The 25,288-nt window shown below is 36.0% G+C and overlaps 1 protein-coding gene across 1 annotated transcript in view; it reads left to right on the top strand.

Moving 5' to 3' along the window:
• ZCCHC6 (zinc finger, CCHC domain containing 6) overlaps positions 1-25,288 on the top strand; it is a 60,030-nt gene that overhangs the window by 5,689 nt on the left and 29,053 nt on the right. Inside the window, exons 3-16 of the mRNA XM_008588576.1 lie at positions 53-234; positions 571-687; positions 1,200-1,377; positions 3,224-3,312; positions 5,400-5,451; positions 6,388-6,457; positions 7,395-7,521; positions 9,059-9,178; positions 17,219-17,365; positions 20,239-20,419; positions 21,726-22,810; positions 23,225-23,375; positions 24,431-24,517; positions 25,091-25,191. Of these exons, the coding sequence (XP_008586798.1) occupies positions 53-234; positions 571-687; positions 1,200-1,377; positions 3,224-3,312; positions 5,400-5,451; positions 6,388-6,457; positions 7,395-7,521; positions 9,059-9,178; positions 17,219-17,365; positions 20,239-20,419; positions 21,726-22,810; positions 23,225-23,375; positions 24,431-24,517; positions 25,091-25,191 (2,687 nt within the window). The remainder of the gene's footprint in view (positions 1-52; positions 235-570; positions 688-1,199; positions 1,378-3,223; positions 3,313-5,399; positions 5,452-6,387; positions 6,458-7,394; positions 7,522-9,058; positions 9,179-17,218; positions 17,366-20,238; positions 20,420-21,725; positions 22,811-23,224; positions 23,376-24,430; positions 24,518-25,090; positions 25,192-25,288) is intronic.

The raw sequence follows: 25,288 nt of genomic DNA, 5'->3' as shown, positions 1-25,288 counted from the left end.
CTCAGGAGTGGTATGATTTAATATTGCCAATAACATTTTCCCCTCACTTAAGAAAACAAGAAGCAAAGGTCCAGACCTAGGAAGCCACAGAGGACTAGAAATGAGGAAAATGAGCAGGATGGAGACTTGGAAGGCCCTGTGATTGATGAGTCTGTGCTTTCAACGAAGGAGCTACTGGGCTTACAGCAGGCTGAGGAGCGATTGAAAAGAGACTGCATTGACAGGCTAAAAAGGGTAACATCTTCGTACATAAATGAGTGTTTGTTAGTTAAAATCCTTATTTTGGTCTAAACAGTTAGTAATTGAGAACACGTGTTTGACAAATTAGATATCTTGCTTTGGTTATCACTGTTTAAGTACTGTAAGTTAATAGTGATATTTAGTGAGATTTAATGGAATTAAGAGTAATTGCTGTTATTTAAATAAAAATGACTTAGGATAGCAATAAAGGGAGACAATAATATACTAACAGTTTTTAAAGTGAAGGGGAAAATCATTATCTGGCTAATTGTTACCTGTATGTTTGGAGATGCATATGTATATGTCTTCATAAATCTGTTCAAATTGTAGCGACCACGGAACTACCCTACAGCAAAGTACACCTGCAAACTCTGTGATGTTTTAATTGAATCCATTGCATTTGCTCATAAGCATATCAAAGAGAAGAGGCACAAAAAAAATATTAAGGTAAGTTTAATGTAACCCAAATAAATATGCTTAACTGTCAGCTATTATTACTTGTCATCTTTGTGGCTTTCTTCCCTTTAAGGCTATGATATTAATGATTTCCCTATTTTATCAAGTTTATGTTAGCCAAAATACTTTATACTGGTCAGATATGTTTTGCTGGACAGTCTTGTGAATTTCCTTAAAGGTATTATAAGGATGTATGAAATCATTGACAGGACCTAGGACCTAGGTATATGTCCTTCTGCATATAATAAAGCAAATAATCAGTTTGTCATTGCTGTTTCTAATGTTCTTTCCTTGCACTTTCTCTTTATTCCTGCCTATCATCTGTTATCACTGGTTCATATTATATGTATAAAAAAGTGTTTGATAGGATGAAGACTTTAATAGCTAAGATGAGAAGGAGGGCTAAGAACAAGATTCCAGAAAATCCTGTAGAGTGTTGTCTCAGTGAGTGGTAGAAGTTAAAAACTGTGAGTCATTTTGATTGTCATCATTGATCTTAAAAGGAGAAGCAAGAGGAAGAGCTGCTTACCACGTTACCCCCGCCAACACACTCCCAGATAAACGCAATTGGCATTGCTATTGACAGAGTGGTACAGGAGCTCGGCTTACACAATGAAAACTTAGAAGAGAGGCTAGAAATTAAATGTATCATGGAAAATGTGTTCCAACACAAATTACCAGGTATTTTCTAGATTTTTCTGTTTAGCTACTTCATTCATTTTTCTTACCAGTAGTATTTTTCATCTTATAAAAATTCATTTGCCATGTCCTAAAGCTCTTGTTTTTTGTGTGTTTTTTGTTTTTCCTGGCTTCCTCCAAGGTAACAAAGACTTTGACATGCATTGCCATTATAAACCTGTTTTCGTTGTAAATTTCATTGTGTGCATGAACTTTAATATAAGTTGAATACATATTATTGGGCAGTGTGGGACTCTTGTGTATATATTTGTTTACCTTTCTACCTGCCTAAATTGACACCATATTTTGAGTTGAGATAGAAGAGTATCTTGGAGTTGTTTTCAGGTTATCTGTGTCTAAAAAAGGTTTTATTTGACCATACGTAAAAGAATTGCAACATTAAAAATGAGTTTTGAAAACTAGTTTGTAAGTAATTTGTAATGGATTTTGTGTACTGTTGAATTGATTTTCCAAGTTATATCTGTCTTCTGCCTATTTTTAATTTTAGATCTTTGTTGAGAGGGGGAGGAGGGACAACTATTTGGGGTATGCTGCTTATGAAAATTTAAAGTCAGGTATGGTAAATGCCTGACACAGTTGCTGTCAATTCTTGACAGCAACAACCCACCCGCCACGGCCATTCCCGATTAGGTAAATAACTGGAATAGATTTAACATTCCTGGTCCTTGCTGTGCATCAGAATTATCTGTAGAGCCGTAGACAACTACTTTTATAAAGCTTCACAGGTGATTGATCCACAGCTAGGGTTGGAATCGTTATTTAAATGTATCACCTTATAATTCTTAGGACTGTGCTTTCATAAGAACAAGTGGAGAAAATCTACTCATTTCATTATATAGGTATTTCCTGAGAAGTAAGGTATAATTTTGATGATTTTTGCCATAGAATTCCACGTAAAATTCAATGTACTCTGTTATGGAAAATTGTTAAAACCCCCAAAAATCATTTGAATTAGCAAAACTCGGGGGATGGGGGGGAACCCAGATGAGAAGGGATAATGTGGCACAATAGTAGTAAAACATTGAAAATAAAAGCCATAAATAAATATAGTCAGTACACATGTCCACACACAAACATCTTCCTCTGAAGTGTGAAGTGCCTGCAGCCTACCATTTTATTCATTTATTTATTTATTTATTTATTTATTTATTTTTTGGTGGCTGGCCACTGTGGAGATCGGAACCCTTGACCTTGATTTTATGACACCATGCTCTAACCAACTGAATTAACCGGCCAGCCCTGCATTTTAAATTATATCAGTGATATTGTAATTATTTTTCAAAAGTTTTTCCAGAGGGATTATGTTATGTCAGGTGCTTTTTCTTTATAATGTAATGAGTAATTCATATTAAAAAGTAACTTTATGTTGAAAGATCATTTTTATTATTATTGTTTTGCTGAAACATACTCTTTATAGTAAATTATACCTATGTGTGTTTTCAAAAAGGTGAAAAGTGTTTGCATTCGTTTTTACACAGAGTATCAAGTTTATAAATATAAAACAAAGTTAGGCATCCTTTTTCAAATTTACATTTTAAAATTCATTGCAGGTGGTGTTTTCCGCATAAAATGTGATCATGATAATGTAGAAATTTAACATATTTTACAATTGACATCAGAAGAGTTGCTATTAAGCTAAACCACAGTCGATGCAGGCTTCCCTGTTAAATAAAATTAAGGGAAGAGCAAAGTGCCACGTATTTCTGTCTTTTATTTATGCCAGACTTGGATACAGTTTTGCTTTTGTGTGTAGTTTCAATTCATGGTTTGATTTCTGAAATAGCAGTGTTTTATTATAACTTCTGAGAAATTTTACTTTTTTTTTTAGATTGTTCTTTAAGATTATATGGGTCATCCTGTAGCAGTTTGGGTTTCAAAAATTCGGATGTAAACATTGACATTCAGTTTCCAGCCATTGTAAGTACAAAATGAAATGTTGGAATTTTCAGAGTGGTATGGAAATTTTTTCAAATGTGAGTGAACTGTATATGAATATATATTAGATATTTGAAGATACTTTGAGTGTAATGGTGGCAGCTTTTTTTCCAGAAATTTTCATTTTTATGTCTTCTGCCTGCCTTCAGTTTAAGAGCATTTTTTTTTATACCTTACAGATTTTCATACTTCTTTTACTCTGCAGATCTGTCATACTCATTCTAACACTGATTTTCTGCCCATGTAAATCTGATGGAAGCATTTAGGTTTTGTTAACTTGAAAAGATTACATTCTCTTGGCAAAATCAACTTTCTAATGGCAGGAAAGGAATTCAGATTTTACTTTTTTGGCACCTGGCCGGTATGGGGATCCAAACCCTTTTGACCTTAGTACTCTAACACAGCACTCTAACCAACTGAGCTAACCAGCCAATCCTGAATTCAGATTTTAAACAGTGTAGGTATGTAAACATTTGTGACCTGAAAGCTTAATGAGCTCCTGTTTCCTCTGTTTATATACCTACTTTGTTAAAATAATTATCTTTTAAAGAACCATACCTAGCCTGGATTTCTGGTTTAAGCGTGATTCAAAAGATGTTGATGAGTCAGAATTTTAAAACTGGAAGGCACTTTAATAGATTTTCCATTTATCCACTGGTGGTTCCCACAGGCCAGTTTGCAAATGGCCTACGCCCAGTCACCTGGGTTGCTTGTTAAAAGTGCAGATTCCAGGGTCACACCTCCAGATGTTCTGTTTCACAACCTCTCATTCCATGCCATATGTGACTACTATAAAGCTACCTGGTCAGCTAACCAATAGATTTTACTATTTTTTTAACCTTACATTCTGATTAATGATGTATCAGCCTAGCAGTTATTTCGATCTGGTGTCATTCATTCATTTAGTAAATACTCACTAAATCCATGTTGTATGGTAGGCATTATACAAAATTCTTAAGGACAAAACAGATATGGTTTCGCTTTAATGGGACTCATATCTAGTGAAGGAGGTAAGTAATAACCTATATAATATAATGAGAGCTGTGCAGGGAAACAGGTTCAGTGATAGAAAACAAAGGTCATGCAGAGATACAGCAGTCATGAAGGTCTCTCTGAAGAGGGAACATTTTGGCTGTGCTCAAAAAGATGAAAAGGAGCCAGCCCAGAGGGGGGAAAAGACAAAAGAATGTTTCAGAGGAAACAGCATTTGCAAAGACCCTAGATTGGTAAGAAGCTAGGTGTGGTCAAGGAGCTAAAAGAAAGATTGTACAGGTATAGTGAACGTAGTACCAAGAGAAAGAAGAGCATGAGATTAGGATGCAGAGGTAGCTGGGGTCCAACATGCAGAATCTCATAGGCCATTGTGAAGAGTTTGATTCTGACCTAAGGGCAGTAAGAAGTCATTGAGAGGTTTAAGGTTCCAGGTCATGATTTTAAATGGTTTGGGCTCCAGTGTGGAACAAGGATTGGAGAAAGGCAAGAAGACTGAAATTGGGACAGTAAGCTGTCTGGAGCAGTGAGAGGTAATGCAGGTTGAGTATCCCTAATCTGAAAATCTGAAACTCGAAATGCTCTAAAATCCAAAACTTTTTGAGCACCCACCTGGTACTCAAAGGGAATGTTCAGTGGAACATTTCAGATTTCCAGATTTGGGATGCTTAACCAGTAAGTATAATGCAAATATTCAAAAATTTGAAAAAATCTGAAATCCCAAACACTTCTGATCTCAAGCATTCCAGATAAGGGATGCTCAACCTGTATGCTTAGCAGGTTAACAACTTCCAGCTACCACTTCAAGATTTGCTAAGAGGCTAATTATCTCAATAATTAGTTAACCAGGAGTTAACTGTGTGGTAGGTCCTAGCCAACTCTCATCCTTGTTTGGTGCTTACGTGTCTGTCTTTGACTGACAATGTGCACACAGCATAATGGTTAATTTCTGTAATGTGGTAGCAATGTGTATTTCTAATTTGCAAAGCAGTTTGGGGAACTTCAGATGACTTTGTACTGTATCAGTGAAGCAAAAGTACTTAGGGATTATTTCATGTATTCGTTGATTTATTTCCTAGATGTCTCAGCCAGATGTCCTCTTACTTGTTCAAGAATGTTTAAAGAACAGTGGTAAGGCCAAATTCCACATTTTGCTCTTAAATTTTTTTATTTTGTCTATAATTTGGATATATCTTATTTCTCAAACTTTGAAAATAGCAAGTCATGTTTTAATTATTTATATGGGTAATATCCAAAGTAAAAACCAAAGCAAATGTCCATGAATTAGTAACCAGTTCATTAGAGTCCTGTTAGTAGTTATACTACGCAGAATAACCATTTTCTAAGTAAAGTTTTTAGCTTGATGATAGATAACATTGCTATTTATAAAGATTAAATGAGTTCTAGATCATGACTAAGAAATAAAAAAATATGTCAAATTCACTCTTGAGGGTAAAACTAAAGGATAATCTTTTTTATTCAAATGTTTAAGTTAATATTTTACAAACAGTAAATAGGTATGATCCAACCCTGATTAGTGAATCCTCAAATAGTTGTTTCCATTTAGATTCATCAGTTGTTCAGTATAGCGTCCAACCTTGGGTTTTATGGATTTCTGTACTTTACAAAGGCCTCATCAAACTGTCTCATCCCTTGAGTTAGTCACTCCCATCCTTCTTGTTTTGGTGGATTAAAACACTTAAACATTTCTTCTTTCATCAGTCATTACATTTTTTAACACTGAACATTCTAGTAGCTTTCACAACAATTTTGTTTTTAAATGTACTTTCCCGTATTTCTAATTGTTATCCACATAACATTTAAATGTTCTGATTCAGTGATGTAGTCATTTCTAATTAAACATTAACTTTGCAAAATAAGGATTATAATGTAATTACTTGATTCTTGAATTTTTTTTCTTTTCAAGTCATTTCAGAGCTTTATTTAGTAGTGGTCTTTCAAAAGGCTAAACAGATAAGTTACAAGAGGTACCTGAACTTTATCTAGTCCTGCCTTTTAAACAATGCTTTAATTAACTTATGTAATATTTTTTTCTTCTTTCCTCAGACTCTTTTATTGATGTTGATGCAGATTTCCATGCTAGGGTGCCAGTGGTGGTGTGCAGAGAAAAGCAGAGGTCTCTGTTTCTTTAAGCTGTTTATTAATTATCAACTTGCCAAAAGCACAAGTACTTTACTAAATCTTTTTTGTATGTTTGTTTTTGATTTTGTTGCAGCTGGCCTGTATGGGGATCTGAACCCTTGACCTTGGTGTTATCAACACCACACTCTAATCAAGTGAGCCTTAACTGGGCCTGCCTGCTTTACTAAATCTTAATATACAATTTCTAGAACTATAAGTTCATTATATGGTTATCACACATACTTCCTACTGGAATTCTCCCTGTATTTTTAGCATTTGATGCAAGAGGGGAAAATCTTTTATTTTAAAAAGAATAAAATTCCTTAAAGGACACAATATAGAGTGGAAGCATTCTCACTCATTTCAGATAGGTAAAAATAAAACCTTATCAATGCTTGCTCTAATCACCTTTATTTGCCTTTTTTTTTTTTTTGGTGGCTGGCTGGTAAGGGCCATCCTTTTTAGCATTTGTGGAAGTGCTAAGTAACAGTGTGACTTCACCTGTGTATCTCTCCATCTGAAAGCTTTACCATCATCACTGTAAATGGGTGCTTTATAGGCTGGAATGATTCCTTATTAGGCAGATTCCTTTGACTCTTGGGAGAACACTCTATTATTACAAAGATGATTCATGCTCTTATTTGAAACATTTTATAATATTTTCTTTATTTTCATTTCCCCCCCAAAAATAATTATAATATATAAAACACAAATTTCTAGTTCTGAAAAATAAAATTTAGTCAGAAAAAGCTGCCTTATCTTTTTTTAAGCCAATTTCTTAAATAACTCATAAAGATTTAGTGAGTTTTTTACTTTTTTTTAAATGTATTTATTAGCAGTTTAAATTAGTTGTTGGTATAAAAGATACCTGATACCTGTATAACACCTTTTTTCTTTCTTTCTTTCACATTCTCACCTCTCACCGCCACCAGTGGTCTTCTTTGTAAAGTGAGTGCAGGAAATGAAAATGCTTGTCTAACAACAAAGCATTTAACTGCCCTTGGAAAACTAGAACCAAAGCTGGTTCCTTTGGTGATTGCATTTAGGTACTGGGCAAAGGTAGGTTTGAGTTCTTTAAATATATTGTGTGTGCATAAGCACTATGCTTTGATTTTTATTTGGTTAATTTAATCGTAAATGTTTCATGTATATTTATAGACATTAAAAGAGTAGATAGGCATCTATATATTGGAACAGAAATGTGTACAGAAGGCAAATTCAGTGTTTCCATTTCACTGTAACAGTATTGCTCAAAAGATCAAAATGATTTATAGTGCTTATTAAAAATCAGATTTGTGGGTCAAAGCCCAGAGAATATGGCCCAAGAATTTGCATTTTAACTAGTTTCCCGAGAAGATTATTAGGCACAGGAAAGTGTGAGATAAAGCTTCTCATATCATTTCCCATAACATAAACAGAGACTCCAAAAAATGAAAGACACTCTATCTGGTCTTGCTTACATTTCCCTAATGGCTTAAATATAGTATCCCAGTTGAAAGCCTCTAATAAATAGTAGAGTATTTAACATTCCCCCAAAATGTAAGACTGCATCATGATTGTAAAATCAAGATTCTCTTTAGGCACTTCATATAGAGAAAAGCAAAAGCTTTACTGATTAACATATAGCAGTGATAATAGATGGTTTCTGTTTTTTGGACACAAGATGAACAGAGGGTGCCCCACTCTTAATGTGAATTGGTAATTGCAACATGCCATCCTTTGAAAACTACTTCCTGCTTCATCACAAAGTAGGCCACGCATTTTTGGTGGTTACTTCCATTAGTGCTGATTAGGTTGCCCACATTCTCTCCCCAAATTACCTTTGTGACCAAAGCACGCATTTGCAAGGCTACAGGTTAGGATGAGAGGACCATTGAACTGAGCAAGGCCCATTGGCTTGCGCTTGGAACTGAATCATCATTTTTACTTCATTAACATGTGTTTTAACCCAGTGAATGAATTTACTATGGGTATCAAAAAATGAAATAGCAGGGCCGGCCCGGTGGCGCACTGGAGAGTGCGCCGCTTGGGAGCGCGGCGGCGCTCCCGCCGAGGGTTTGGATCCCATGTGGAGACCGGTTCCCGCTCACTGGCTGAGCGAGGTGTGGGTGCAACACCGAGGGTTGTGATCCCGTTGCCGGTCCCCGGTACGGGCGCGACACCGAGGGTTGCGATCCCGTTACCGGTCAGTAAAAAAAAAGAAATAGCAAATACAAGTAAATACAATAGATAGTTCCTGTTTCTTGGATACAGGGTGAACAGAGGATGCCCAACTAGGTGAACTGATAATTACAATATGCTGTCCTTTGAAAACCACCTCTTGCTTCATCATTAAGTAATATTTTAGCCCTCCAGGAGAAAGGAGGATTAGTTAACAGGATTAAATATATGAAATTGAAACTGTCAGTCAAAACCACAGTATGTAGGTGCTGCGGAAATATAAGGAAGTTGTATATTTTGTCACTGTGCTGTTTTATTCTGAGGAATCACTGTAAATAATATAATACATGAGATGAAGTTACAAGTTTTAGTCCAAATTGCGTAAATGACAAGTTGATACAAAAAGAATGTTTATTCTCTTTTTTCTCACTTGTAGCTTTGCAGTATAGATTGCCCTGAAGAAGGAGGCCTGCCACCTTATGTGTTTGCCCTGATGGCCATTTTTTTCCTTCAACAGAGGAAAGAACCCCTTCTACCTGTTTATCTGGGATCATGGGTATGAAACTTTTTTTGCTTGTATATCTGATACTGATTTTATTATGTGTTCACAATTAGATTTTGCAAAATTTCAAAACTAAAAACCTAAGCAGAACTGACATGGATTTATTTACTCTACTAGGATGAATATTTATACCTTTGACTGCTAAAACATTAATGTGTGTGATTACAAGGTGCTGCCGTGTACCCTGCTAGGGATGTTATTACCTTTCTAGACTGCAAAATCTCTTAATTTTTGAACATGTGTGGTACTAAGATTTTCAAACAAGAGACTGTGGATCTGTATTAAATTTATCATTTGATACATTTTTTTCCTTGGGTACAGTTTTCTAATTTGATACTTGAATTTACATATGCCTCCAGACACACTGTCAGAAGCATTTGGTTAACTGTAACTTATTTTATATTTCTAGTCTTTTGTTTCTCCCATAACCTGTAAAACAAAAGAATATATATGTTGACATCGCTGCCTGTACCACAAGATATAGAGCTAAATAGACACTTCCTGAAAAATATTTTGATGTTATCTTTAAGATGAATTAGACTTCAGTAATGTGACTACTCTTTCTTTCTGGATAAATTAATGTTGAGTTGATTTGTTGAAATAATAAGATTTAAGAAGAGGCCATCTGAAAAAGTCAAAATCATATTTATTCTCATCCCTTTAGAAACCTTATTTTTAATATCCAGGTGTTAATGTACTGTCATGTGTACACTTATTTTATAGACTCACTTAGTAAAAAGCTTCCTTTGGCACATTGGATATTTTAACTACTTTTCTTCTTACTGCACACAGATTTCTCTCATCATTTAAGGTTGATATTTTCTAAAGCAGTCATTCTGAACTATGGATACACATCAAAAAGATATGATTATAGAGATTTTTTTCTTTATATGTTATAGTTTGAGAGTTAAATAGGGACTTTTATCTGCCAGCCTCCAAGAATAAAGACTGAAGTAGAGTAAGCTACTCATGAACTGTATCCTGGCATAAAGGATTACAATGTGCTGTGTATCCTAGTTGCCTAAAGGTAGCTCTTTTTGTGTCTGTGGTACTGAAATGAAAGAATTCAGGGTCATGAGAGGGCATCTCTACCAGTCTACTCTTCTGGGAGAAAAAAGAGAAAAAAATCAACTCTCATTTGATAAATAACCCTTCCACCAGACCCAAGTAGAAATATGTGAAAGTCTTTGAAGTTTTTCTTTCACCTTGGTTCCAGAGAGAGAGGAATTTAGGATGGAACCAAACCAGTTAGACTCCTGTGCCTAAAAGGACCGTAGAACAAGTTGAATATGTTGCCTTACTCACTACTGTCTTACAGAGGGAGATCTGCCTTTATGAATGTTCTGACCTTCTCTAAGTAGTCATCTGATATGAGGATGCAAGAAAAAAGGTGGTTTTCTTCTGATGATGAGATTCTCCTCAGGATGTGCTTGAAAGTAGTATGAATATCTTTCTCTATGGCCAGTGTATTATTTACTTGGCAGTGATACTGGAAAGTGTCTAAAGTGACACTGAATTTGATTTTGATTATATCATTTATTCATGATTTAATGACAAAAACAGGTATGTAGTGATCAAACACTGGATTGAATTCTGTGGATCAAATAAGGCGGACTCTACTGCCTGAACCAAAATGACTTGCAGTTTTCAGCATTTTACACTAGTGGTCAGGCATCAGTTTGCTGGCTTCTGCCAGAGTCAAAAATATAAAGCAAGTGAGGGGAAAGGAATTAATATTTAGTCAATACCTTGTTTATGCCAGATATTTTATGTACATTATTTCTGCAGAAAATCCATTGAGGTCCTCATAATTATTTGTATGAAAGTATCTAAATTGTTAATTTCTTTAAAATCTTTAAAACATTGTGTATAGTCATTGTCCTAGGCCCTGAAGGAAATACAAAAATGAACAAGACTACATTCTCTGTCAAGAAGTGTAGTGTATTGTGCCTCTGTGCTCTAATCCATCTTTTCAAAAATCTTTTAGCCATTCTGTCCCAACCTACTCAGATCTGTTCTATGTTGGAGACTGTCCTCTTCAACCTTTTGCTCTCAATCAAAATTCCCATTTTATTGTCATTAGATCTTTATATGACTAGAGTTAATCATAATGAGTTGTAAACTCTTCTCAGCATCTTTTACCCCCTAAAGCAACATTTTACTAGTAGATATTATTTGGTATCTGCCTTATTTTGTATTATATAAACCTAATTTTTAGGAAATAGTTATTTATACTTTAGGGATGTCAGATAATATAGTAGAAAGAGGAGGGGCTGGCCAGTTAGCTCAGTTGGTTAGAGTGTGGTATTATACCACCAAGGTCAAGGGTTCAGATCCCCTACTGGCCAGTCACAGGGGAAAAAAAAAAGAGAGAGGAGAAAAAAGTCAATTCTTATTTGATAGATAACAGTTTCCACCAGACCGAATTAGGAATCTGTGAAAGTCTTTGCAGTTTTCCTTTTACCTTGATCCAAGAGACATTGAAGTTTAGGATGGAACCAAACCAGTTGGACAGCACTGGGACTCATTCAGATTTTGCCTGTTAGATCTTTGTGACCTTGAGCAAGTTATTTAATCTCTGAGCCTCAGTGTCATTCTAAACCTTCAACACGGTAATGAATGTAAAGCCCCTGAAACAAGATAGGAGAGCAAATGTTAGTCATTTTCTTCTTCAGTAGAAAGTTAGTTTCCACCTATGGTGTAGAAGTGTGAACTCCTAACCAAGTGACCCTTCTGCAAATAACAGCTATAAAATCTGGACAAAACATTAAAAACAACATGAATGCCCTGGAGACTGAACAAATATCAATAGACCTGGATGGAAGTCAAAACTTGGAACTAGTTACCAACACAGAATAAATTTCCAGTTTTTCTGTGCCTTTTCCCCTAAAGGCAAATCTGACAGAAAAACATGTCATCTGGGCCAGCCTGGTGGCGCACTCGGTAGTGCGGCGCTTGGGAGTGCGGCGGCGCTCCCGCCAAGGGTTTGGATCCAGTCCGCTCACTGGTTGAGCGCGGTGCGGGCGCGACACCAAGGGTTGCGATCCAGTTGCTGGTCGCGGTACAGGCGCGACACTGAGGGTTGTGATCCCGTTACCGGTCACGAAAAAAGACAAAAAGGAAAAAAAAAAAAGAAAGAAAGAAAAACATGTCATCTTTTTGAACAGAGGAAGTAGGGACACCAGAAAATATGGTGGGGGTGGAGGCAGAAGGAAAGTTACAGAGAAGTGGAACCCTTAATTCTGTGTTAAAAACTCAGTGCGTCTCTGACTGCTTCCTGAACCAATCCATTTCATCATGAAAGGAGCATGGAAGTCATCACTCCCATCCTCACAACAGGGAAAAAACTGAACAAACTGAAAACAACTCTTCATGAGACAATCTCCATGAGACAATCGAGGTCATGGAGCAAACCACTGCCCCCAAAATTGGAGAGCAGGCTAATAATACAGGGAATGATAGCTTACCAGAGCAGAAGCCCAGGAGCAGAATCCTGCCACTATAGCCAATACCGGGGTAGAAAAACCTAAAGAATTATTGACAGATTTCTAGAAGCTCAGTTTGGACAAAATATCTGTGGGTCAGTTACTGAAGGTCATAACATGCATAATGGGATGACCAGAAGGAGAAAAAAGAGAGGAAAGAACAGAAGAAATATTAGATGTAATAGTGACTGAAAATTTTCCAAAATTAATGACAGACTCATAAACCATACACATGTGGGGCAGACTGAAAATAGGAGCTAAGGCTTAATGAACTGATCTGAGATCTGAAACACTATCTACTGGAGGTGTGACAATCTGCATTTCACCTAACCAAGTTAGTTACCTGCTAGAACAAAAACATCAGTACTTTCTGGAGTAACATAAGAAATCCAGAATTTTCACAATATGATGTAATATTTATAATGTCCAGAATACAATCCAAAATTACCGAACATAATAATAGCCAAGATGAAACACTATCTACTGGAGGTGTGACAATCTGCATTTCGCCTAACCAAGTTAGTTACCTGCTAGAACAAAAACATCAGTACTTTCTGGAGTAACATAAGAAATCCAGAATTTTCACAATACGATGTAATATTTATAATGTCCAGAATACAATCCAAAATTACCGAACATAATAATAGCCAAGAAAATGGGACCTGCTGTCAGAGGAAAAGAAAATCAACCGATGTCAAACCCAAGATGACCCAGATGCAGGAACTGTCAAAGACTTTAAAGCAGTTATAACTGTATTCCATGAGATAAAGGAGATACACTTGGAATAAATTAAGAGATAGGAAAGATCAGCCAGAGAAATAGAAAGTATAAAAAGAACAAAATGGAAATTTTAAAATTGAATGGACAAGCAGAAAACAATACTAAAATGTTAGACCTAAAACCAGTGATATCAATAATTATCTTAAATTTTGATGGACTAAATATCTCCATTAGAGGGCTTAAATCATCAGAATGAATTTTTAAAAAGCAAGACTATATGCTGTCTAGAAGAATACAGTTAAGATGTAAAGAAGGATAGTTTGAAAGTAAATGGATGAAAAAAGATATACTTGTGAATTGTAACCAAAAGTAAAGGGAGAGGCTATATTAATATCAGTTGAGATATATTTCAAGCAAAAAAAATACTACTGAAGTAAAAACAGGCATTTCATTGTAATAGGGTTAATTCACCAGAAAGACAAAATGGTTATAAATGTTTGCACCAATTAGAGAGCACCATAATACATGTAGCAAAAATGGACGGAGTCCATTCTACCATCAGAGTAGATTTTAACACCTCTCTCAGCAATTGACTACTGTGTTAGCTAAACAAAAATCCAGTATAGACAGGGGATCCAATAGACACTATCAACCTAATTGGCCTCATTGATATTTACAGAATACTACACCCAATAACAGCAAAATATATATTTTTTCCAAGTGTGTAAGATATGTTCACCAAGATTGACCTTATGCTGGCTCATAAAAGAAGTTTTGGTACATTTAAAAAGGATTAAAATCACAGAGTGTCTTCTCTGACTATAATGGATTAAAAATTAGAATTGATATAGATGTAGATGTATGAGTATATCGCTAAGATATTTAGGAAAATCATATACATTAGGAAATTAAACAGTTCACTAAGTAATATTTCTTATTTGGGTCAAATAAGAAATCATATGAGAAATTAGAAAATATTTTGAACTAAATGACAATAAAAGATATCAAAATTTGTGAGTTGCAGCTAAAATAGTGTTCCCAGGGAAATTTATAGGTTTAAATGCTAAAATTTAAAAAGAAAGATCTAAAATCAGTGATCCAAAATTTAGGTCAAGATGCTGACAATCAAATAGCAGAATAACCCAAAGCAGGTAGAAAAAAGAAAATAATAAAGAGCAAACTCAATAAATAGAATACAGACTAACAGTAGAGAAAATTAACAAAGCCAAACTATTTCTTTGATCAACAATATTGATAAGCCTGATAGACTGATTAAAAAAAAGAACATAAATTAATATTAGGAATAAAAGAACGGTTATCACTCCAGATCTTATAGACATAAAAATGAATAGAAAGAGAATATTGTAAATAATTTTTTGCAACAAATTAGAAAACCTAGATAAAATGGACATATTCCTTATGAGACCAAATACAAAAAGAACATGCAAGAAAAAATAACCTGAAATGGTACCTGATATGGGTTGAATTGTGTCCCCCAAATTTTCATGTATTTGAAAATCCCACCCCCACCCCTGAAAGTGTTAAGAGGTGGGAAATCCTATTATGGTAATTGAAAGGTGGGGCCTTGAAGTGGTAATTAAATGGTAGGACCGTGCAGAAGTGAATGGATCAATCCACTGATGGTTTAATGGTGGTCATGGTTGTGGTTCTGAGGGCTTTAAAGGAATACGAGTGAGGAGGAGGTTAGTCCCTCTCTGCCGCTGCCACATTTGCCGTGTGATACCCAGTGTTGCCCTCACCAGATGTGTTCCCTGGACTTTGCACTTCCCAGCTTCCAAAACTGTAAGCAGTAAATATTGTTTCTTTAAAAATTACAGTTTCGTGAAAAAATGCTCTACATCACTAATCATCAAAACCACATTGAGATATCATCTCACCCCAGTTAGACTGGCCATATCAAAGAGACAGAGAATAACAAATGCTGGTGAGGATGCAGGGAAAGGGGAGCCCTCCGATCTGTTTGTGGGACTGTAAATCAGTGCAACCATTATGGAAAACAGGATGGAGTTTCCTCAAACAAGTCCAGATAGAACTGCTGTATGACCCAGCAATCCCAGTGCTGGGTGTGTACACAATGGAATGGAGATCATCATGTCAGAGGAAAGCCTGCACTCTCACGTTCATTGCAACGGTATTTACAATAGCCAAGAATTGGAACTAACATAAATGTCCATTGACAGACAACTGAATAAGGAAAATGTGGTATATATACACAATGGAATACTACTCTGCCGTAAAAAAGAATGAAATTCTGCCATTCGTAACAACATGGATGAACTTAGAGAAAATTATGTTTAGTGAAATAAACCAGGCACAGAAAGAGAAATACTGCATGTCCTCATATGTGGGAGCTAAAAAAAAATTAATTAAAAAAGAAAGGATACAACAATCACAATAATGTGTTGAAATTTCAAAAGGAGGTGGGAAAGAGGGAAGGGGAAGGGGGTGAGTGAGAAATTGGTAAAGGACCACAAAAAACAATTACATTGTATAGTGTTGAATATATTAATCATCGTGATTTGAGCATCACATATTGCACATAGGTATTGATATTGAACACTGTACCCCACAGATATGTACAATCGATTATGTTTCAAAAAAATAAATAAATGAAAGTTGCCCAGTTTCAGGTATTTCTGTTAAAAGAAACAGAAACATACTAATACAGTACTATATGTACTAAAGAAATTGAATTTTCAGTGAACCTTCCTACAAAGAAAAACTCCAGGCCCACGTGGCTTCACTGGTGAATTCTGTCAAACACTGAAGAGAGAAATAATTCCAGCTATATAAAACTTTTTCAGAAAATAGAATAAGAGAAATTAGAGACCAGAATTACCCTGATACCAAAACCGGGAAAAAAAAGAAAAGAAAACTATATACCAATATCTCTAATGAGCATGGCCACCAAAACCATTAGCAAAATATTAGCAAATCAACTCAGACATACTAAAAGGGGATTCAGATCCCCACACTGGCCAGCTGCAAGTAAAAAAAAAAAAATACAAAAAGGATATATCACAACCAAGTGGGACTTCTAAGAATACAAAGTTTATTTAGCATTCCAAAATCAGTATAATTCACCATCTCAACAAATAAAGGAGAAAGGCCACATGATTATCACAGATGCAGGAAAAAAGAACACTTGACAAAATTCAACACTCACATATAATTAGAAACCGCAAACTAGAAAACCACTATGTTCAACTTTTCTCAGATCTTTTGAACATAGATCACTTTCTTTTGCATTAACATTCATTAATAGCACATAAAATTTACTTTGGAAATTTCTGACTTAACCAGAATTAGTAGTTTTCTGCATGCTGTATACTACAAGCAGATACTACCTGTATCTGAGTGCTTTCTGTCTATTATTTCATATCACTCTCCCATGAAGGAAGTTCTAGTGTTATCCCTTTTTTTACAGGAAACTGAGGCCTACAGAGAATAAGTACTTTACCAGTGATCACATAGCTATTCCCTCACATGGGGGAGGTGAGATTTGGGCCCAGGCGGTTTTACTCCAGAACCCATGGCCTCAGCCACTAGGCCATATTACCTTCTCTTAGAGTATTTACTAAAGAATTGTTTCACAAAGTCGCCATTTCTTTTGCAAATCAAAACCTTGTTTTTACTTTAAAAAAATCTTTTTAGATTTATAGTTGTTCCAGAGATTTTCCATAAATGATATCTTTTGTTTTCAACAAACTATGAGTATGTTAACTTTTCATTCCTTCTATGATTCGTATGCTTTGATTGATGTAGAGTTGTTTCTGCCTTACAATAGTATGTGTCTAATTTTTCCTAGATTGAAGGATTCTCATTAAATAAACTAGGGAACTTCAGCCTTAAAGACATTGAAAAAGACTTTGTGGTCTGGGAGTACACTGATAATGCTGCAGGGGACACAGCAAAAGAAGAGGCACCAAAAGAAATTCCGGTTAAAAGGGGACAGGTCTGTTCTCTCACATTTCTAGTTTTACTATCTATTTTTATTTCAGTTGTCGGTTGTGTAATTTATGGGTTGAACAGCGTTCCTCTCTTCCTTTCTTAACTATCTTAATTATTTCATGGATATTTTATTTCCTATTCAGTCCCTTGAATAGACAAGTAGTGATAAAAGGTTAAAAAAAAAAAGTCATTAAATCCACAATGATTTACGTGTTTTTTTCTGTGTACAGGGTCCTTTGAAAAATACTGAGAATTCAGAGAATTCAGAATCCCTGTCTATCCTCAAAGAGCTTAGATCTAAATGGTATTATATGGTTTAAATATATGAAAAGTTAACTAACTTCAAATTATTAAAATAACAATAAGTATATGATTTAATGTCCTGGTTCCATACTGTTGGGGGTGGGCAGGGGAGTTTATGTGCAAGGAAAGAATTGCCATTAGAATTTCAAACAAAAATCTGTGTGGTGTAATTATTCTAGTAATAAGAACAGGTTTTTGTCCCAAAATGGTGAATGGTCACTGACCCCATGGCCTTCTCATAACGCTTTAGGGTAAAATGACAATAATATTCACATAACACTTCTGAGACCAGGATTCTAATCCCAGCTCTACAAAAACAAGTCATGTCACTCCTCCAGTCCATGGTTTATTCATGCCTAAAATGAGGAGAGGGTGATGAGTCATAGATTCTTCAGTTGTGTTTTCCAGAATCCTTGAGTGTTGGGGGAGGAGGGAGGTGGTGGCACCCTACCACTGCTGCCAGCAGAACAGCACCTCTTTTATCTGTTTTCTGTTTGGGATTCCAGTATTGGATAAGAGCACAGGATATGGAGCCAAAATATGTGAATTTGTATCCCAGCTCTCCCACTTTCTAGCTGTGTGTCCTTGGGCAAGTTACTTAATCTTTCTGTGCCCTACTTTCGTCTCTACAAATGGGGATAATATTGGTACCCTCTCATAGGGTCATCGATGTATAGAATGCTTAACTCAGTGCCAAGCATGTGGTAAGCACTCAATAAATATTAGCTGCTATTCTTATTTTATTTGAAAAAGAAAATGTTCTCTATTTTAAAAAAACTGTTTTAAGTTGCAGGAGTCTAGGTTATTTTGAAGGTCTCCGTGTTATTGTACTATCAAGTCATTTCAGTGAGATGCTTAAAAATCTTTTGTAATGCTCAAAAAGGCAATAGATAAAGAGGTGAAATTTAATAAGGCTTTCCATTTCTGGGGGATTTCTTTATGTCCTCAACTATAGTGTTTGGGACCGAGACAACTTCCATTTTCAATCAGTTCTGCCTTGTAATTCTACCAAATAACTTTATCTTATTTGGCAGAGCCTTTGTGGTTGAGATTTCGTGGTTAATAAAATAACATACCACTTCTTTTGAGGCTTGTTATAATAAAATATGATCAGAGACAAATTTGTATACCTTAGAGGAAAATATTATTTTCAGTGTGAATTATAGGAATAATGTGAACTATTGCTGTAAGTCCATAATGCTTTATTTTTGCATTTTTATGCTATTTGGAGAGATTAATCATGCTGCCACTTCTGAAATCAAGTGAGCTATAAACATTGTGGAAGTTGCATATGGTGTGGTGAAAAAGCACTGTAGTGGGATGGGGAAACGTTCGTACTCTTGTCGCTGACAAGCAGTGCGACTTGACAAGTCATGGAAACTCTTGCAGCTTCAGTTCCTTCTCTTGTAATTGACAGGGATTGAACTAGATTACCTCTTAAGAGCATCTTACGGTTGTGACATTATGTTTCAGTGATATATGGATTTCTTGTACTTAAAAAGACTATACCTAAGTAAAAAAGTACAGACAACCAAGTCTGCCAGATGCTTTCCCATGTTTCTAATTTAATCCTCATAACTATCCTGTGTTATAGGTGGTATCATCCCTACTCTGCAGATAATGATAGCGACCATTTTTTGAACACTGTGTGCCAGGCACTGTGCTAAGCTCTTTACAGACACTATCTCACTCAGTCCTCAGTCCTCCCAACAACCCTATGAGGTGGGTACTGTTATCCCCATTTTTCAGATGAGGAAACCGAGACTTAGATAGGTTATTGACCTTGACCAGGATCAACACAACTAGTGCATGGCAGAGTTTGGATTTCAAATCCAAGTTTGTCCCAATTCCAAAGTCAGTTCTCTTAGCCACTGTGCTGTACTGCCAGTATAAAAATGAAGAAGCTAAGATACAGAACAATTTTAAGAGCTATGAAGTGGCAGAATCACTATTTGGACCCATTTTTTCTATCCTAAGTACTACGTGCTTTCCAATTTATTACATCACAGTATGTTCCAACTTGTCAAAAGTCTGTGACAGTAAGACTATTATCAACTTCTGATATCAAGTTATTTGACTTTAAAATTAATTGCCACTAGCATTTTCAGTGTGCTTATGTAGCTTATCAAGGTAATAAGAGGAGTGTTTTTCCTTTTTCTCTATGCTTTTAGCTACTGTCCATTTCTGCGTGTCTGTAATTATAAAGGTGCCTTCCAGCAGCCCCAACAGGAAGAGTTCAGTGCTGAGAGTATTAGCAACCTGTGCACAGTCCTCTCCACCTGTTATTAAGATTTCAAAATTAGGAGTGCTGACTGGTTAAATAAAACTGATCCTGTTTATTCCTATGATAATGACTAGATTTCAATATACTGTAATTCCAGGAGTGTAGTGAAATAATGCTATTTTACTACAGGCAATATAGAACCTAGAATTTGATTAATCTAGATGGATTCTCAAGTTCATATCTTTGTTAAGGTTTTTCAGATTTCTTAATTTGATGCTTGAATGATCTCTGATTTTTCAGATTGTGCTTTCATCTGGAATAACGTGTATGTTTCTCTTTACTATTAATAGGTGTCATTAATATTTGATGTAAAACACCAGCCTTCAGTACAAGTTGGGCAGCTCTGGGTGGAATTGCTGCGCTTCTATGCTTTAGAATTTAATTTGGCTGATTTAGTGATAAGTATCCGTGTCAAAGAATCAATATCTCGGGAATCAAAGGATTGGCCCAAAAAGCGCATTGCCATTGAAGGTATCTCAAAATATTTAATTCTTTTTTTTTTTTAAAGGTACCTTTCTAACAGCATGCTTTTTATTTCAGCTCCTACGTGTAAGGTAGGCCTGACCTCAAAGGTGAAGTAAATAGAATCTTGCATGTGTTATAGGGAGTCATTTCAAGTTTTTAAAGTATAAGGAACCGGAATAATGGCTGGCTGAGTCCTGCTTTCTTTATAAATTGCTTGACAAAAACAAGTTTTTTCCCAGTGAAGTGTGAATCTCCTTTCCTCTTTACTGTTCTCACGTCTGGATTTTTACATTTAGTCCTTTTGTAGATTGTTGTTGATGTCATTTAGTTTTGCAAAGGTGAGGAAAATACTTTTTTTCTCACGAAAAAATGACATTCTTAGATTCCTCTCTAATAGAAGGAAGGGATACTATATTTATTTTCTAAATACATTATCTTCAGTAACATTTATTCATAAAAACCCTTTTAGTGAAAGCTCATTTAACTGAAACCACTGTATCAAAGACACATTGATGTGCCCTGCAGACATCACTAAATGGACGAGTTCTTCTCAGCTTTGCAAAGTCAGGAGGTTGAAACCCCTCTAGAAATCTTAATTCTCCTCCTTTAAATAATTTAAAGAACCTCCTAAATGGAATTCTCATTTTTTTGCTTGATTTTCTTCAAGCTTTATGTTGCATAAGAGGGTTTTTTGCATTTTGCATAAATTTTGTGTGCAGTCGTGGGGATCTCACATTTTTAAACCCTCCCCTGCAGTTTCTCTGGCTCAGCTCTTCTGGCCAATTGCCTAACCTGCTGGAGTTCTAGGGGAGGAGAAAAGATTGAGAGAAGTGGTGTCTCCTCCTCGTGCCTCCCTCTCGCCCCTGAAATTCAGTCCAGCCAATTCAGTGATGGGGCTTCCCAGGGCAGAAGAGTGGAGGTAAGCTCGACAAACCGCAGGGCCTGACTGAGTGGGGAGGCAGACACTCAGCAGCAGAGCCCGTTGGGAAGATCTTACATCACTAGGGCACGAGAGCCACACTGATTTCATCTTTTCCACCTCTGCAGTCACAGAGCACGATAGGGAAGGGGTTCTGGTTCTGAACAGAATGGGTTCTCTTCATAGAGCAGATGTTTTAGAAAACATTGCTTTTTGATCTTAAACTTTATCTTCTTACTCCCTGCCCCCAGTTTTTTAAGAAGCGTATAAGATATGTGATAAATTTTACTGTCGTTTATTTGTTGTCTATTTTTATCTACAACAGGCTAATTTTTAAAACATAAAGTAGAAATGTATGAAGTGGTGGATTTTTTTTTTTTTTTTTCGTTACAGATCCTTACTCTGTTAAAAGAAATGTGGCAAGGACCCTAAATAATCAACCCGTGTTTGAATATATACTTCACTGTTTAAGGACAACGTATAAATATTTTGCTCTTCCACACAAAATTTCAAAATCCAGCCTTCCAAAGCCTCTGAGTGCAGTTACGTGTGTTTCAGAACATTCTAAAGAGTTAGTAAATCATGATCCAGATGTACAAACAAAAGATGATAAACTCAAAAATTCAGTTTGGACCCAAGGTCCTGCTGCCAACAGTTCAACTGCATGTACCTGCAAGGTACAACCACTTACTCTTAAAGAGACTACTGAAAACTTTGGAAGCCCACCAGTGAAAGAAGTGGAAAGTGTACACACAAGCATCCACCTGGAAAACTCAGATTGTGTTCAGGCAGAGACCAGTTGTCATGATTATGAGGATGTTCAAGTACACCATCAAGAAACAATAAAAAATGGGAAAGAGAAAATTGGAAGGAAGGTCAAGCATCCTCTGACTGCTGATGGTCAAGGTTTAAGCAGCAGCCAATGTGAAGAACCCATAATCTGTGACAGCACATATAATAATGAGACAGACAGCACTTTGGATTTAGAAGGTCTCCCCAGTCCTATAGCTAAAGGGTGTGATGGATTTGCTACTTTAGATGACAAGGCTGATGTTGATGAAGAAAGTGTAGAAGGTACTGATGAACTAGAAGACTCTCTAAACTACTTTGCCCCTTTAGTACAGGGCCAGACATCAGAAATCATTCACTCTGATGAGGAGGAGGAGGAAGAGGAAGAAGAACATAGGCTCAGCAGTAATCGAAGGGAAGAAAAGGATGGCATCGCTCATGAAGATGAGTTAGACAACACCTACACTGGATCAGGGGATGAGGATGCTCTCTCTGAAGAGGAAGACGAATTAGGCAAGCCTGCTAAGCGTGATGACTTGAAAGCAGGTGGAAGACATGTAGATGGAGCTCTACTAACAGAACTTAATAAAATCAGTCTTAAAGAAGAAAATGTATGCAAGGAAAATTCACCTGTGGATCATTCTGGTTTCTTCTATGAATTTAGTAAACTTATCTTCACTAAAGGCAAGGTAATCAGTGCCACTACTAGACATAAAACTAGGAGAACTTTAAACAATTTTAATGCACATAATTTCCATTTTTATGTACTAGAACAGGACTCTCCCTGTTTTGGTTATGGTTAATGAGTTCGTCTTTTATCCTAATACCACCACTTGATTTACTTTCCTCCTTACCTTAAGACTCATGAGAATTTGCATAGGAGAAAGGTAATACTGTTAGTAGTGAAAATAACTACCTTTTTCTTCTGAGGGACACCATAAAGGTGTCCCCATCTCTCAAATCATTTGGCGTGGCTGCACCTTATATTTTCATTCCTTTGGAAAGTAATGAGTAGACTATTTTTTAAAAAGATTCCAGATACCTTTATTTAGCAAATAAAAGTTTTATCTTAAGTCATATTTTGCTTTGCCATTTTCCTTCAGTCTCCTACAGTAGTGTGCAGCTTATGCAAACGAGAGGGTCATCTGAAAAAGGACTGTCCCGAAGACTTCAAAAGAATCCAGCTGGAACCTTTGCCACCATTAACACCCAAGTTTTCAAATATCTTAGATCAAGTTTGTATCCAGTGTTACAGTAAGTTATTTACATTTCTTTTGACTTTTCAGAATATTTAATTGACATTTACTCAAGAGTCATCAGAATCACTGTCCTGTTAGCTCTCTGAGCATTTACAGGGCCCATTCTCCATTGTGTCCACAGTGTTCTAGGTTACACCTGCCCCATTTGGGACACACAATAAATGGTAAAAACAAGGAGGGAATGAGAGAGAGGGAGGATCTTGTAGGTTTTAAAGTTAGAGTACTACCATTCCCCAACTGGTGTTCTTTAAAATGTTTTTCTCGGTGCAGTTAATAGTACTTCATGACTAGAGGTATTCCTGGGCCAAGTAGGGAATAACTACACACTGCCCTGTCCCTTGGGGCAGTAAATCTCCTTTAGAGATTTCCAGGACATAATAAAGATATCTGAGAAATGTTATGGTAAAGAAACCTATTTAACTCTTTAATCCAAAATTTGAGTATGGCATACTTTTTAATTAACCCTAATAATAGACTACACAACAGTCCTTTAAGGAATACCACTTTGGGGAAGAATTGGTGTAGAGGTTTAAAGTTTTATGAAGGGAAAACATTTAAAGAAGCAGCAGTCACCTGCTTAGAATGGAGGGACTTGATGCTTCATGTGCTACATCTTGAGGTGTTCATTTGTGCCAGAAGACACTTGTTCTTAACCAGTGGATTTTTTAAAAAATATTTTTGCAGGTTAGGAGCTATGAAAGAAAACTAGATTCTCCTTAGGAAATAAAAACATGCGTATGCTCACAAGCTTTTGTATTCGCACTCTGGCGGGTTCTCTGAAGGCCGTCTTTCTAGACCCTTGGGGGTCACTGTGAAACCCAGGTGCAGATCCCCTGTTTAGTTTCCATTTCAAGAACTTTTCTTGGTGATAGATTCTTTATAAAAAAGCACATTTTCTGTTTTACGTTACTAATGCTATCTACTGAGAAGACACAAAACTTTAGGGTTTTTTTTAATAAACTTGTAAGTTTTATTTTCTAAAGATAGTTTTTTCAGCCTTTTCAAGTAATGTCAACAGTATTTTCTTCTCAATGTGTCTATTTTAAACAGAGGATTTTTCTCCAACTATTTTAGAAGATCAGGCTCGTGAACATATTCGGCAAAACCTAGAAAATTTCATAAAACAGGACTTTCCAGGTAATTTTTTTTATCTTAAAGAAAAGGAAGGTAGCGTGACCTTTCTGAATGAGCACACACATTACAAGCACATCGATTTTGAGAATAATGATATAATCCTGAGGTGATGGTGGAGTCAGGGTTTCAGTTGTTTTGTGATATGCCTAGGATGGTCTTTGATCTGCCAAATCCTAGTTTACCAACAGGAAAGACAATAGCAGTCTAGGTTTTAGCCTAACAGATGTTTAGAATTAAAGTTCACCCCTCTAAAAAAGTGCATTTATTTTAAAAAGTAGTAAGCGTACATTACTAACTGTGTTGAGGTGATCTACATTTTCCTTGAAATGTCCTTGCATTTAAGAATAAAGTGACAGCTGGTGCTGTTTCTCGCTACATACAGCTTGTATTTATTTAAAGTAAACTTTCAGAGAAAAATATTTTAGAATAAATGACTGGTGAATTAGAGAACATAGTTATGAGATTAATAGAGGATAGTTAACAACTGGGTATTTTTGATTCATGAGAGGGCCATTTTGATCAAAAGCTTAAATGTATTCAGGTAATTAGTTATTACTTTTCATATATCCCTAACAGGAACTAAATTGAGCTTGTTTGGCTCCTCCAAAAATGGATTTGGGTTCAAACAGAGTGACCTTGACGTCTGTATGACAATTAATGGACTTGAAACTGCTGAGGTACAGTGACCACATAAAACTTCCATTTGCTGTGGCAGTGTGATTTGACCAATCTTGACTGACAGTACACCTTGGTATTTTCCAAATTTGTCAGGGC

This window comes from Galeopterus variegatus, unplaced genomic scaffold, assembly GCF_000696425.1.
Source record: "Galeopterus variegatus unplaced genomic scaffold, G_variegatus-3.0.2 Scaffold4910, whole genome shotgun sequence".
In the NCBI taxonomy this organism is placed as follows: domain Eukaryota; kingdom Metazoa; phylum Chordata; class Mammalia; order Dermoptera; family Cynocephalidae; genus Galeopterus; species Galeopterus variegatus.
The sequence above is the reverse complement of the archived record's forward strand: the minus strand, read 5'-3'. Positions and strand labels throughout refer to the sequence as shown.